General features: G+C 39.2%; 1 protein-coding gene across 2 annotated transcripts in view; it reads right to left on the reverse strand.

Annotated features, from left to right (window-relative positions):
* Window positions 1-15,532, reverse strand: part of sh3pxd2b (SH3 and PX domains 2B) — a 33,834-nt gene that overhangs the window by 11,292 nt on the left and 7,010 nt on the right. For both annotated transcript variants that reach the window (XM_063486747.1, XM_063486746.1), the window contains exons 3-5: window positions 12,048-12,123; window positions 5,568-5,644; window positions 1,625-1,716 (exon numbers count right to left, since the gene is read on the reverse strand). In XM_063486747.1, coding sequence (XP_063342817.1) covers window positions 1,625-1,716; window positions 5,568-5,644; window positions 12,048-12,123 — 245 coding nt within the window. The remainder of the gene's footprint in view (window positions 1-1,624; window positions 1,717-5,567; window positions 5,645-12,047; window positions 12,124-15,532) is intronic.

Below are 15,532 nucleotides of genomic sequence, written 5' to 3' on the forward strand. Positions count from 1 at the left end.
CTTTACAATTAAGTTCTCCTGTCCTCTCCTTTCCTCTCCTCTCTGCTGCTCTTAAGAAGAAAGTATAACATGTCCTACTCGTTGCAGTAGATTTATAGGCCATGATTAATCTTCTCCTACAGTTGCTGTACAGCAGCCTTGTTGTCAGTCAGCCAAGCAACAGGCTGCACTAGCAGAAAGCAGTAATCCAATTTCAATAAAGACAAACCAAGGTCCTTCCTATATTCATCTGCCTCAAGGAATCACATCTCTCTCTCTCTCCCCCATCTCTACTGATACATGCTTGGGGCTTTGTATGAGGAGTAAGGAAGTATGGGTCCTTGGCAACCTTCCCCGAGGTAAGAAAGGGGAAAAAAAGACAGAGGATGTGTGAGAACAAACAAGAGTGAGGCCTGGGTGTCATAACTTATAAATATAGATTCATATTCCACCGACAGGCTTCGGAAACTTTTAGACACACTTTTTGTTTGGTATCAGCTTACAGTTGCCATGATCTACCATCTTGATACCACTAATAGAGTGAAAAGTTTTCCAATATCAGAGAGCACAAATGCAAACTCTTCATACAGAGGGGCTGCATTTGGAAAATAACACCCAAATCCTTGTGATAATTCCAGTTTTGGGAGAGATCTTTTTTCCCCCACAAATTTACTTGAATTTACTATTTAAAGTAAGAATAAGTACATACAAGTTAGGGCTGTTTTAAATTCCAGTTATTTAGCTAATGTTCATCACATTTTATACTGAAAGTGGCTCATCTTGTCAAAAGAGTGAAGTAAATATAATCAAGCAGTCTTCCTAAAACCTGGCCCCAGTAAAGTACTTGACGGCAGCACACAGCGGACTTCAAAGGAAGATTAAATCTGTCCACATTATAGATGACAATATGGCAGGCTGTTGCAGGAGCTCATTTCACATTCAATCTTCATAACAGCTTCTTGTCCTGTTAATTGTCCTTGGGCGTGAACCCCCAGCTGCTCACTCAGTGCATGCCACTCCTGAATGGCATTATGGCATTTATAAAACATCAGGATGTGATAGGTTTATACATAAATATAGTCACAGGCCTTATCTATTGGATTTCCTGACAGCTGACAACACACGTCAAGATGTTTTGACGGAGAGGACATGACTACGCTGCCTTTCTGCAGCTGTTAGCAAAATTAATTAATTAAATAAAACATCTCTAGGGTCTACGGTTTCGCTGAAGGCAGCCATCCATAAGCCCTAAATGTGTTAGTAAGCTTAATAACAACACATTTGCGTTACTTTTAGTGCTGGATATTGCGCTAATGTGTTGAGAGTGAGATTATCAAGAAACCATGTGGACTCAGCTGTGTAGAGGCTGGTGTCCGCACTCCGCTCCAGCAAAAATGCAAGCTCAGCTTTAAAAACAGGACCTATTAAGTGTGTTTCTGCTAGAAAACCCCAACAGAAGGCTGAGCGAGAGTATGAAATCATATTCATTAGAGGGTATAATGAATGCTCATTACCAGCAGATCTCGCAGGACATGACATAACATGAGCCAATGGAACAATGACTTACCACTGTATACAAGAGGAAGGGTTTTTAATAGTTAAGGAGATATGTGAGGGTGTGTTTGGGTACATGTGTGCTACTCACTCCTTGGGTGGGTTGAGGTCTTCAGGTCTGGTCTCAAAAAACACTCTGACCTCCTCGCACTGGGAGATGTAGACTGGCAGCTGAATGAGGGCCTGCGTGCACAAAGATTTCAGGAAATTTAAACACACAAACTGACAAGCATAATCACTTCAGTGCACAGGGAGTCAACCAGAGGATAAAAACGGTGTTGACTTGACCTGTCCTCAAGTTTTTATGTCTGTTCTCATACTTATTTTGCCCTGCAACGCTTGGTTTTCAATAGAAAGAACAAAAGCTGTATCAAAAATTCCTAAAATCGCAATCTTCCATTCTTTATTTATTTTTTTGGTAAAATCTTTATTCCTCTTTTTAGGATCACCGGCAGCAGAGAGATGAGTCCTGACAACAGATAAAAGACAAACATCCACATTCAGTTTTCTTTATTAGTCATTACTCATGCACAGCTATTCATTTTTTATCTGGCTGTTTTCCACTTGCTCTCAATCAGCTCTCTATGGGGAGCAGGGGAACGAATAATCACCTCACCAGCTTGATGTGGCAAACCAGAAGAAAAAACAAGTCCCATCAATGACCTTGTGGAGACTATCCCTCTTAGCTATGAAGAAAATATGCAACTCCTCCATTTGCTGGCAAGATCAGCTCAGTGCTACCCATCAAGATTCCTCTTCTGGTCTCTACCTCTAATTTTAATACTCCTAAGTGTTTCAGCTTTGTCCTTCCAGGAAGCACAGCCTAGCTCCTGGACTCTCTGACACATGCTGATGTAACGTCAGGACTGACGGATGTGGAATGGAAGCCAAAGACGTAACCACAGTGTCCTTGTCCCATGCACTATGTTTTCCTTGTCATATGTAGGAACTATGGGTTCAGCAGCTTGTGTTAAAGAAAAGAAGAGACACTACTACTACCATTTCTTCTTCTACTACTGTGGACAAATTCGTACAATTCTTTTAGCTGTAAAGCCATACAGAATGCAAATGTGCATTTGTGTCCTCATTCCTGTTTGCTGATTCATGGTACATATTAGGCTTCAAAACTATTAGGCTTTAAAAGAATCTTGTGTTGTTAAGACTTTCAGAGGACCCACACAATGTTTAGTCATGCAGCCCAGGATGTTGAACTGTAACTGAGGTCAGAGTGCAAAATCTCTGCCTGCTGCAGAGGATGCAATCCTTGGATTTATTTCCATCCACGTGTGAGCATGTGGCTTGACCGCTCATTACAATTCTCCCCAGGGAGGAGACAAGAGGGAGGCTCAGGGTACATTACGGCAAATGGACTTTATGGGTGTTCTTTATAGAAGGCAGCATTAAGGTAATTGCACGTGTGTGTGGGTGTGTGTGTGTTTGTGTGTATTCTCCAGGGAAAAATATATAATGGAAATGCAAGACCAACCTCTCACAAGGTACAATACACTGTGGCAGTGTGGGTCAGTGTATAGTATCCTCTCACATGTACACACATATAGTGAATGTTTAATTAGAATAAAGGGCATCTTAGCCATATATTAAAAAAATCTTGATGCTCATGTTATCTGCATAAGTGATTTTTGTACTGTTCCACACGTATAAGCAAGGTCTAAATAAATCTCTAAAGAGACTTTTTATGTGATTGTTTTTTATCACCTATTTGACCTTCTCAGTGATCTCTTTTTTTCCTGTTTTTTTTAATCCAACCTTTCATCCAACTGTGCTTCCCAATATGAAAAACAAGGTTTCATAACCAGGGAAATTTGAAATGAGTCAGTACAAAGCCTCAGCTGTACAACAGAAGAGATGACTCAGCTCTTCTGTAAGAACAACAAAGTTGTACCTTGTCAATCTGACTACATGTGGGGGTGGATGAAATGCCATTTTTGATCCTCCAGTAAAGTTTTGACTTGTTTTTGCCGCTACTGCGATAACTTCTTCGCTGGCAGTGCTTAGCTCTGACATGTATGATACTGCCAAAGGACTGACGGATGTTTTAAATCACTAACAAATGTGTGGGACACAGATACCATATTGCTTGAATTTAAAAGCAATATGGTAAAGGGACTGACTCTTATTTAGTGCTTTTCACTGCAAGTCAGTGTTGCTAACATTCACACTCTGATGAACGCATCAAGAGCAATTACCCAAGGACCCTTTGGGCATGCAGACTGGAGCAGCTGGGGATTGGACCATCAACCTTCCAGTTAGTAGATGCCCTTCTCTACCTCCTGAGCCACAGCCACTCCTGGACTACATTAAGTTTCACTCTGCTTCCATTCTGTCTTTAAACATAACTTTAACAAAGCTCATATACACTGAAATATTTTAAAGGCAGGCATCCTTAAACCAATAATGCTAACCAGGTATATTTTATGGCTTTTCATACATTTACACAACTTCAAATTTGACTGTGGCAATTCCACTGAAATTGTCTCAGCCGTTCCCATAAAACACCCACACCCTCAGACATGAACCAGCAACTCTACCCTTTCCTCCCCTACCTTTATTTTTCACATAAGTGGTTAAAGATGTTGCCTACCAGCTGCACATTCCTTTCACCCCAGATGACACACAGCCCCTTCGGTCCTCTGCATTGTTCATCATACATAAAAGCTTTACTCTCAGGCCTGAAGAATTGCTGTTTTTACTGGTTAGGAAGTGACCAATCAGTTCCACGTTAGGAAGTAATTTTTTTTCAGTAATGGTTTCACAAGGGTCTTGATGGAGTAAGAGAAGTAAAGCAATTAAAATATAAGGCAGCTGAAAATCGTAAAAGCACGAGTACAGGCTAAGTCAGAAGCAAAGTTTCCTACGTAGAGAGAGACATAAGGAAATGTTTGTGTATGTTTTAAAGCCCCAAGTCACGCCTGTAAAATTTAACAAAAACACAGCCCGTGGTTGTGTGGATATGCTGACTGGAGCTAGCTCAGCAACGGGAAAATGCTTTGCCTGTGGCAACCACCACAACTCCAGAAGATATCTGCCTTGTAGATATGTATCCATAAAAAAGCACCTCACTGAGAAAGATGAAAATCTTTAAACTGCTATTCAACTTTACTTCAGAGGCTAAAAAGATGAGCATCAATCATGATTATTTTATATAGGCTGTGGTGGTTGCATTCCTGTTGAAATGAAGCAATTACTTGCTAGCTGTTGGCAGTTATACGGTTTAACCTCATCGGCAGTGGAGCTGGAGAATGTAGAGTTGCATGATTTTCCTTTTCTTGAGGTTAAGTGAATAATAATCTCTCTGGTAAAAAGCAATGTAATGGGCTGGACAAGGCACAAGTTTTGCATCATCCTTTTTTTTCCACTTATGGAATGAGCTGCGGTATTTCAAAATGACAAAACAGACACCACACACACACACACATTACAGCATGCTTGCACCCTGGCAACATTCATCAATTGTCTTGCTCTAGGGGGTCATAAGGCCTACATTTTGTGTGGTGTAACGACATTCTCTTCTCATTTAGCTACACAGAAACTTTTTCCCCCCTTATACACATCTATCCCTTGAGAAAAATTCTCCTTTGGCGTGTTTCTTTTTGCAGGAAGGTCAGAGTCTACAACAGAGCACCTGGGGACCTTTTAGAACACATCGGCAGAGTGGAAGCCTGCGGTCACAAAGACTTGCTCCGGGATGTTTAGCATGCCACACACTGCACAGTGCCAATTTAGATCGCAAGGGCAGCAGCATTATTCATAAAGCTGCAACAAAGTGAACGTATAAATCTTTCTATTATGCAAATGCTGTAGTTTGACTACAAGCTTGACTTTACTTAAAATAAGCATGTGTTTGGACGACTAAAAATGGGCCTGAATGTGATGAAAAAAATGGGGAAAAAACCCCAGCTAGCTGTGATGTAATGTACACAGATTGTGGTTTCTTTTCTCTTGACAAATGCATTTTATACCATATATATGTTAATGCTTAGCAATAAGGAGAGAATTGCATAACGAATACTCACCCTGCAGTATTCATTAATAGGTCTTAGCCTTTTCATTGCCACATCCCTGATGTGGCTCCTCCTAAACAGAATCTTTCCTGGAACAAACAAGGAAAATCAGATTTAGGAACTTAAATACTGCAACCTACCTTTACATATGTCAAGTTAACATGTGCATATACCTTAGAAAAAAATAATAATTCTAATCTTTTCCACAGAGTTTTCATATAAAATACACAAAAGCTATATTGAAAAACGAAACAAACAAAAACAAAAACAAAAAAAACACCCAAACAAAACCTTGATCGATTTCTTTAAGTAGTGACTTAAAAGAAAAACTTGCAGGTAGACTAAAGGACAGTGAAAACGGTGGCTTTTTCCAAAATGTAGTTAGTGAATTAGCATGCAGACACAACACAGTCGCATCATCAATAACAGTGACAGCACAATGAGGAGGCTAAGGAGGTGGGTGAATAGCTGGCCTTTCCAAGTTAATAAATGATTTAGGACAGGCAAATAGTGCCCGTTTGACAGTTTAAACACTGCTCCCCTGTTCTTATCTCTAGGCACGCATTACCACAGACACGGGCAAGCTAGTTCGCCATAACAATAACAAGAAATGGCTACAAATAGCCCTCTTTTCTATTCAAAGGCATGTGAAAAACTTAAGCGTAAACATTTTCTTTGTTCTCATTTGGCAATAGACACACTGAGACATATTAATTAAAAAATACAGTATAGCAGGGCAAAAAGTTGTGTATGTAATGAGATCCTAAATGCAGGTGACAGATTACAATATTACCGCCATCAAGGAGTCCTGGTGTTTGCTTTTGAAACAGACTTGCTGACACATCATCCATCCATCCATATATAAAAGCTCCATTTCACTATTGTTACAAAAAAGTGGCTGCTTCTTTAACCCACGCAGCTTAAAACTGTTTATGCTAATACTTTTCTCTTTGTTCTGTGAATCTGAAGCATTCAAGAAAAGAAGTAATGATGAAAGGAAGGGCCAAGGTGAGACAGAAGTATAAAAGGTTGTACAAGTGTATACTGCTGACTGGAGTAGATATTTGTGGTGACTTCACACCAAAAAAAAGTAGCTCTTGCATATTTTACAGAAAACCACCAACACCCAACGTTCAAAGAAACAACCTCCACACCCTACCCAGCTATCCCTGCTCTCACTACAACCTACTAGCTGACTCAGGTGGTAGACAAAACAAATGGAAAAACCCCCCAGGATATTGTATAAATAACACAATGAAAGGAAGCTCAAAAGTAAGACAGTGAAGCTTACTATAATATCAAAAAAAGAACCTGCGGATGATGTCAGTTAAAAGGAAAATTGATTTGTCTAGATATTAATTTAACCATCAGAGAATAATAAGTAAAGCTTCTAATGTGATCTAACTGGAACAAATACCTCAAAGATCTCTGCAGAAACATCAGGATATAACTAGTGCTGCCTCACTGGGGGGGGTCATCCGATAGTTGGGGTTTTCTCTGTATGATTGTAGGCTCTTTACCTTAACTTTACCTTACAATATAAAGCGTCTTGAGGCGACTGTTGTTGTGATTTGGTACTATTAAAAAATGAATTGAATTTCATTGAAAATTGGTTGTCGAACAGTTTCTGGTTCATAACAGGCTTGAGTCTTGGTGGTTCCTCAGTTGTTCCGAAACACCCCAACCAATTTCCTCTCATCAGAGAGACAGCTTGGGTCTCCTTCCCAACCCTGGGAAAGTGGTAATATATTCAAATAAGGTGTATTTATGTACAATTGTTTGAATGATTTGACTGATGATCTTGGAATCGGCAGTTGTTTAGAACTTCCTAACTTCTTCTTAGATCTTCACAGAGTTCCTTGGACTTTCCCCATTGTAGTGAGCATTGGTCAGTCCAATGAGTGCTGTCAAACAATTCCTTTTTATGTTGGCATAGAGAAGCTACAAGTTAAAGTTAAAAGACATTGTAGAATAGTACCACCATAAAAGATTTAAGTGAATGTATGTATATATTTGAGCCTATATGTTTCTTTCTGACTCTGTGTGGATTACAGAAAGTCCAAAATAAACACAAGCTTGTCCACCCAATTCTTGTTGTAAAATCATTCCACTCTGGAAAAAGAACAGTTCAAAGAATTCATTAAAATCCTAAATTTGTCACGACATTCACGCCCATGATGAGAGTATGGAAACATCTGTTCACAACTGTACATAATTAATAGATAGCCACATCATAGTAACTTTGGCAATTTTTTGATGTAATGCCAACGGTCAGTTGTAAGTTTTAGTCTACTGCCAAAAACAACAGTTATTAAAAATGGTGTGTTCATCTCTCTTGGTGAATCCCACAGGTTCAGTGTTTGGGCAGAGTTTAAAAATTTGTACAATAAGCAATGCATCCATAATGCTTTTTTACCAAGGCTGCTAACTATTATGCTAGTACCGTTTCTCATACTGCAGATAAATGCATCACAACAATAAATAAAGATATGAAATCTAGTGTCAACGAGCGTGGTCTGATTAACAGTAGACTTTAATATTTTACCACATTGCAAAGGACAACAAGATCATACTACATAAGGGAGACTGTTACAAATGAGATTAACTAGAAGAAGAATTAGAGAAGACATTCTAAATCTCTATGGCATTGGCAAGCTCTTGCCAGAGCAGTCGAGGGGACGCTGTCGGGACAGCACTGAAAAACTAAAGAGATTTGAAAGTCAACCCTCAGACACACTTCTCCTTCTCTATTTCTGTCTCTTTCTTCCTCTCCTCCCCTCATCACTCCTCAAGCAGAAAGTGTTCTTGAAGGTTTTCCAAAGCTCTCTGGGGTCAGGAGAGAAGCACTGACTCAACACTGCCCACTTTGTATGCACGGCAGCTCATGGATGCAGCCGATGAAAAGGGCTTATTTGGGCAGGGTGGAATGCTGCTACCCTGGAGCCATGGCTGAGGCACGGTGGACATTTTGGCAAATCTCAGAGTCAGTAGTGACCAAAAGTATCAAACAGCTTTTGTTTCCTGGGAAAACTGAGCGAACGAGATGGAGAAAAAAGGCAGGCTAACATGGCCATACATAGAGAGGTTATTGTTACCTCACCCAAAGAAAGCTGTTCTCAGAACTCACATCTTAATGACTACATTCACCAACCTAATTAGCCTTTTTGGGGAGATTTTGAGCTGCTAATACTTTTATATAATACAAAAGCACTTGGGATCTTGTGACAAAACTGCGTACTCGAGACCGTATTCGGATTTTACTTGACACATGCTTATATTCAGTCGGGACTTAGTAAAAGTAGGGTCAGTCTTGAGGAAAAAATAATTAAGTGAGCAGCAAAAAGGCATATATTTTTAATTTTTTTAAATAAATACTATTCTCTAGCTATGCACACCAACGGCGTGAAAGAAAATGTTCTAAATCCACGTGTTTTCATACTAAATGGAAATTTTCTGGACTTTGCTTGGACATGGCTTATATCACTTTAGTTGCAAAGAAAACTGAGGATATTTCTGTGACTTTTTTTTGTTTTGTATTTAAATCGGGCTTGTACAAAATGACTTGGCCACTAAGGTTTTAAATAACACAACATCTAGGCGTGTACGGAGTATAAGAAGAAATACTGATTTGCGCCTATGTTGTAATTACTACACAGGTGCACATTCCTGCACAGGTGTGTTACTGGTGGAAGAAGAGGACAGAGACAAAACGGTGAATGTTCTATGAATCAGACGTAAGCCCCAACTTTTCAGCCATTTTGCGCTTCTTTGCATTTCACAGCAGACTTAGGAGGAAATGTGAGTTTCTCAGCTCCAGAATTGTGTGTGACCTGTGCAGCATGCAGCACCTCCTGCCATGACAGGCAGATAGTTCCTCAGGCAATAGAGTGCACAGAGAATACAAAACAGAGAAAAGAATGTTTTCAAAAGGACTCTATGCAGTTCTGTGAAAAACTATGTCCATATTCAGTAGCTTGAATTAGCAGACCCACAATTTATCTTAACTTTTTAAAAGCCAACCTGACTCTAAATGGTGGGATTAACACATCAAATGTATCATTTTATCTTTATGTCATTTATGAACCAATCTACAAAACCTGGCACCATCTATCTAAAGATAAAGAGTTGACTGCGTGAATGAAAAATACATAAAGTTATGTATTTATTGGACTTCTAACAAATTCCTTCCAAAGGCCAAAATCTGACCTCAGAGTAAAAATGCTGTCAATGCTTGTCAAAGAGAAGAAAGCATAAGTTCTACAGTGTGTACTCTTACTGACAAACCACTTTGCTGATGCAGAGATATCAAGGAGTAAAAACAACTTGGGGCCTTGAACAAACCAAACCAGAAAGAGAAAACCACTTCCGTACCTTGTGAGATTGGCCCCCGTCTTTTTTCCAGACTTTTGCTTTGTAAGTGAATGTTTTAGGGTTTTTTTCCCCTTGGCTGTCAATGAATACTGTGCAGTTCAGAAGACTGTTTGCTTGGGATCCCTCTCAGACAGAGGTCTGATCTGATGCTAGTAATGGTCCTTCATGTGAATCTCCATGTATTCAGCCACTCAGGATAAAAACCTTCATATAACATGCAAACAGCTTCACAGCAGCATTCCTAGAGGATGTCCCATGAAAATGTCCATGAGTCCAATCAGACCTTTACTTTTGGTGCCTTAGCAGCACCACAGAAACAGCACTTTAGTGCCATCCTCAGTGGCACTAAATTTATTCAGACAATAAAAACAGGAAGCACACGCTCAGAGTTCAATGTAGATGTTTAATGTATCAGTATGGAGTATGGGGTGCTTAGATGTAAAAAGGATGGTATGAAAAGCAATCTTTAAAAAAAAAAGAAAAACCTCTCCCTCTCCTTCCTTTCCTACTTAGATTTCATCAAAGGAGTGAATGCGTGTGTGTTTTTGTATGAGCATTCTCTCAATGAGTTCCAGACTTGCATGGGCATTTAAAAAAAAAAAAACCTAACCCCCACCCATCCCAAGCCTGGTGGGGAAGATGTGGGTGGGGTTTACGTTAAGGATTTTCTTCCTTTCATAAAGGATTACTTTCAGCAGGATCTCAAAAGTTGGTCAAGTACACCCAAAGCCCCCTTTTCAAAACAAACTTTGTTGCCATTTGTATTTGAGAAAAAAAATAGTGAAAACTAAAGAGAAGAAGTTATTTTAGCCAGCTCTCTCTCTCTCTCTCACACACACACACACACACACACACACACACAATGATGATTCAGCCAGGAGAATGATGGAGCTCAGTTGGGATTATCATAATGAATACTATGGAGTATAACATTCAGATTTTTGTTAAAAATACATGAAACACTGGCAAATAGTCTGTTTCTCTAAAAGGCTCCAGCACTGATTCACATACATGGCATGTCTAATGTGTCTTTAGGCCATTTGCTGAGATAATGTGGTTCAGTCCAATGTTTAAAAAGTACATGAATTAAAATATTCTTGCTTAGTGGCAGAAATAATATGCTTATGCCCAACACCGTTGCTTCAGGTTGTTCTAGTTGGTTTCTAAGCGCACGTGTAAAAGATTAACTCCAGTTCATTTAAAGGTCATCAGTAAGTCATCGCTGCCCAGTGTGTTTAGTTGAAGGATCAAAGGGAGCACACATAATACAAGGACATGACACTGCAGCAAGGACACGACACAGGAGTTCAAAAACCTTTCCGTATTATAAGCACATGAGCTGTGGTTAAATCGCTCTGTGTGAATCAGCCCTTAAAAATCAAAACTTTGTTGATTTAATTCTGGCCAATTTATCCCTCAATCACTTTATGAACATCTCATTCTGTGCCTTTGCACTTTTACCTCTGTGTTGCATGCTGAATCTCCGTCAGTATGTCAAGACAGCGCTCCTTAAATGTGATTTTGATTTTATGGAGAAAGTTACAGGGAAGCAAATCTGGTTGAGTAGGGCAGGTAGGAACTGACACAGGTTTGCGTGACCAGACTCGTCAGGACATAAATGTCAAACTAATGGACTAAATGTTCTCCCCTCGGGACGCTTCGGGACATTGAAGTAGAGCTCGACACCTTCAGCTTTACACAAAGGGACAAATTCACGCTGCACAACCAGTGAATGTCAAACAAAATGACGAGCATGACCCTGGTTTCCTGATACACTGTGGTTTGGGAACCGTGGGCCTTTCAACTGAAAACTGCTGAATGGATGTAAATTTTTGCTGTCTGCACACATTTGAGGTCCATGACGAAGTCACAGAGCACCCAAAATAAGTGGTCATGATAGGATTTCCAGGAAGGACTCTAAAAATAGCACTAGAGGTGGATCACAAGGCCTTCAGAAGACAGCCTTGAAGGGAAGATTAGACAAATTTAAATCAGGTAAGTTTAATTGGGATGGTCTGTAAAAATGATGTATTCTCCATTTATTCCTAATAATGCCCAATTATGTGCCACTTCTTTTTTTTCTGTGATTGGTCATTGAGGGACTGTGTGTTCAACTCTTACCTGGCAGGAATGGAATGATCCGGCGCTTAGGGTCTTTCTGGCCTCCCTCCACTGGGAATTTGTCCAGCAATTCCATCTGAAACGCAATGATTAATCAAACTTATTAGCATGTAAGGTTTTTACATTCTCACACACACAGGATACATACACAGGACAGCTGAGGGTAGTTAAGAGAAACTGATGACTTTTTTTTTTTAACAAATCAGCAGTTCCAACAAGGAATTTGGCCAATAAATGCAGATCTGCCAATAATTATAAATGTACTGAGCAGATGGTATGGTTTTCCCCCCTCTACTTCACATGTTACTGTAGCTGTAGCTAAGGAGCACCACCGCTGACATAGTGGAACATTTCCTTTGCCATGATTTTTAAAAGGCTAGAAAGCAGTGGCGGTGAAGAAGTTTAACAGTCTTATATTTACCTTACTGAAACTCAGCCTATTCTTATAGCTTTTTTTTCTCCTTGATTTAAAACCTGAAATCACAAGAAGGTCAATCCAAAAACTGGTTCATAAAATACAAGCTTAACTACAAAGCAAAATACTGTGCTACAGCAATTTAATTAATTTACTCAGTAAAGCTAAATCTGTATTTTATATGATGAAAACGAATAAAAGGAACCAAAAAATGATCCCTTTCATCTATAAAAGCAGGAACAGTAATAGAACATGAGTCAAGCAGGTTACTGGAGTTCCGTACTTTCTTGAAATGCATCACAAGACAAATAGTCAGATGCTTAGTTGGTGAATCAGTACCACCTTGAGTAGGACTGTATAAACAAAAGGATGGCCTGACATAGACAAGAGAGAGAGTGAGGGAAGGAGACAGAGAAACAGAGGAGCCAGTACCCCACACACTGTAATTGTTCCCATGTGTCTGACTGCGAGTGCAGACACACCCCAGTCCCTGTGTCTACTCTAAGACTTGTATCTGCTCTGTAATCAGAGGCAGTCAAACAAGAAAAGGCATATGGAGCGAGTAAAGTCATCTCTTCAACATACCATTTACATCATGCACTCAACATCAAATATCCATCCTCGACAGGGGTGAGGATGACAGGCTAAGGCAGAGGAGAGGAAAGCTGCATATGGTTTTAACTTTCTAAAATGTGTTTTTTTCAGTTATGTGCTATGGAGTTTATCTCAGTCATGTGTTAGTATTGTATAGATAGACATATACAAGTCCAAAATTCTACATTAAGCACTTTATTTCTGTGCCTGTTCCACTGCACTCGGAATACAATGAATATATTCATTTATTTACTTAAAAGTTCATTTCAAAATCTAAAATACCCCAACCAAATCTACGTGCTTCTTCACCTGATACGATTCTCCACAATTTAAGGAAAAATCCTGCAAACATTCTGTCAAGAAACTCTTTAATGGAAACACTGAATACAGTGTGACTCTCTTGGTCTACACTTTGACTTCAAACAACATATCTTACGTCCATTTTGGTACAGATTAGAAATATTTCCAAGGTCAGACCAATACTCTTCAATGACATACTTGAACATCCTATCCATAACCCCCACCATTTTCTCCTGTTTGCTGATTATTGCCACTCACTGCATACGTGCCCAACTGATGTAGCAGTTTTCAGTTAAATACAGCCAGCAAGACAGAGAACGCATTACTCCAGTCCTAGCAGAATTACACTGCCATCCCATTCACAACACAGACGCATTTAAGATTTCATTGATTACTTGTAAATCATTACATGAAATGGCCCCACTTTGTAGCTCCAAAGTCTTAATGCCTTATTCTGCACCCAAACCCCTCAGATCAAAAAAATCATGCCATTATATCTTGCAAGATCCAAACCACTGTGTAACAGGCTTCCTCTTAAGCTATTAAATCAGACTCCCTGTTAAGAATAAGAATAATAATAATATTAATAGTAAACTAACACACCAGTAACGGCTGCAAGCATCACAAGTGCTCTGAGGTCTCAGTTGAACTCTACATTGTCTACATGCTACATTCCCAGGCTATTATGATCCTGCAATCTTTTAAACACTGTTATTTCATCCAGCATTTGCTTGCAGATTTACAGTCACATAATGTTTCAAGGGACTGTAATTTGTCTAGTCTATGTCCCTTTAAACTACATCACCAGTATTTAATCAAAAACCAAATAAAGAAGACCTAAGAAGCTCCAGACTGTTGAGCATGAAAAGGTCCATGAACAATTGTTGCTCTCTTTGCCTGTCTCAATAGTCCTGACATTCTCTGACTCAGTTCACTGCATAATTAAGCCTGAAACCATTTTTTTAACCCTTCGTGGGGAAACTGTTCTCATGGCAACATACTGTTACCATCCACATTTGTGGAGTTCTTTAACCTGTTGGTGTTTTTTAAGTATTTAAGTTAACCACGGTATTATGCTATAGTAATTAGCACTAACACTGACTAATTAATACTAAGTAATTAGAGGAAAGCATGTTAACACAGTAACTTGGCAAATGAAGAATGAAGAATCCCAACGGATAAACACTTGTTCTCTAATGCAGAAAAAGATGCTTGGGGTAATGACTATGCGGTAACTATGTGTGATGACTTAGTTTACCCAGCAGACCTGCTCTGGCTACTGTTAGCACTCTCAGCCATAAGCAATATAAAGGATGATTGTAACTTCTGCTTCCTATCACTTGTGACTGACTCAATGAACATGCAGCTTCACATTCAGATCCTCGTCTTGCTTGTCAAAAACATCAAGATGGCAATGGGCAAAATAGATGTAAATGTAATGGTCACCATGATGTGTGTCATTTTTTAATAATATTATAACAAATTTCAGATAATTCCTTATAAACATTCATAATTTACAGCAATACCAATTTTCAGAGGCTCTGTTTGTTTCTGATCCCTCAGTTTCTCGAATGTATAAAGTGAAAACATGCACGACATGGGAAAAATAAGTGGTTTCAATTGTGCTCGTCATCTCTTCAGCAGTTAACAATAGACCATTTTTCAAAAATGAGTAATCCTGAACAAAGATAGTGATTTCACAGACAACAACATGGACAAGAAGCCAGGGGTGAAAGTTCAGAGTAGAGCTCCCATTTCAAAGCTTCACTTTCTGGAGATCTGTGCCATGCTGCTACAGAAACCTCTTCCATTCTCAAGAATGATGAATCTGCACAAGAACATAATGAAACTAACAAATATGATAACATTTGGTATAGCTTTGTTAGTATTCATTTAGCTGAATCCTGGAAGATTATATAGACTATATACATGAAAACAGTCTATTTTCATCTACCCAAGATAATCCTGATACACCCAGTTCAGCATTTTTCTTTGAAACTTTTCTTCTTTTGTTTAAGCCATCTCATTCTCTCAGGTCATCAGTTTACTTCTTTCAAATGAACTGTTGAGGACATTAAAAGATATCGCCATAGTTACAGTACACAAAAATTATCACATTGTTGCTGCTTTGTGAAATGACCGCAAGAGGCAACCTCATATTACAAAGTCAAATAAT

This window comes from Pelmatolapia mariae, linkage group LG10_11, assembly GCF_036321145.2.
Source record: "Pelmatolapia mariae isolate MD_Pm_ZW linkage group LG10_11, Pm_UMD_F_2, whole genome shotgun sequence".
NCBI classification, from domain to species: Eukaryota; Metazoa; Chordata; class Actinopteri; order Cichliformes; family Cichlidae; genus Pelmatolapia; species Pelmatolapia mariae.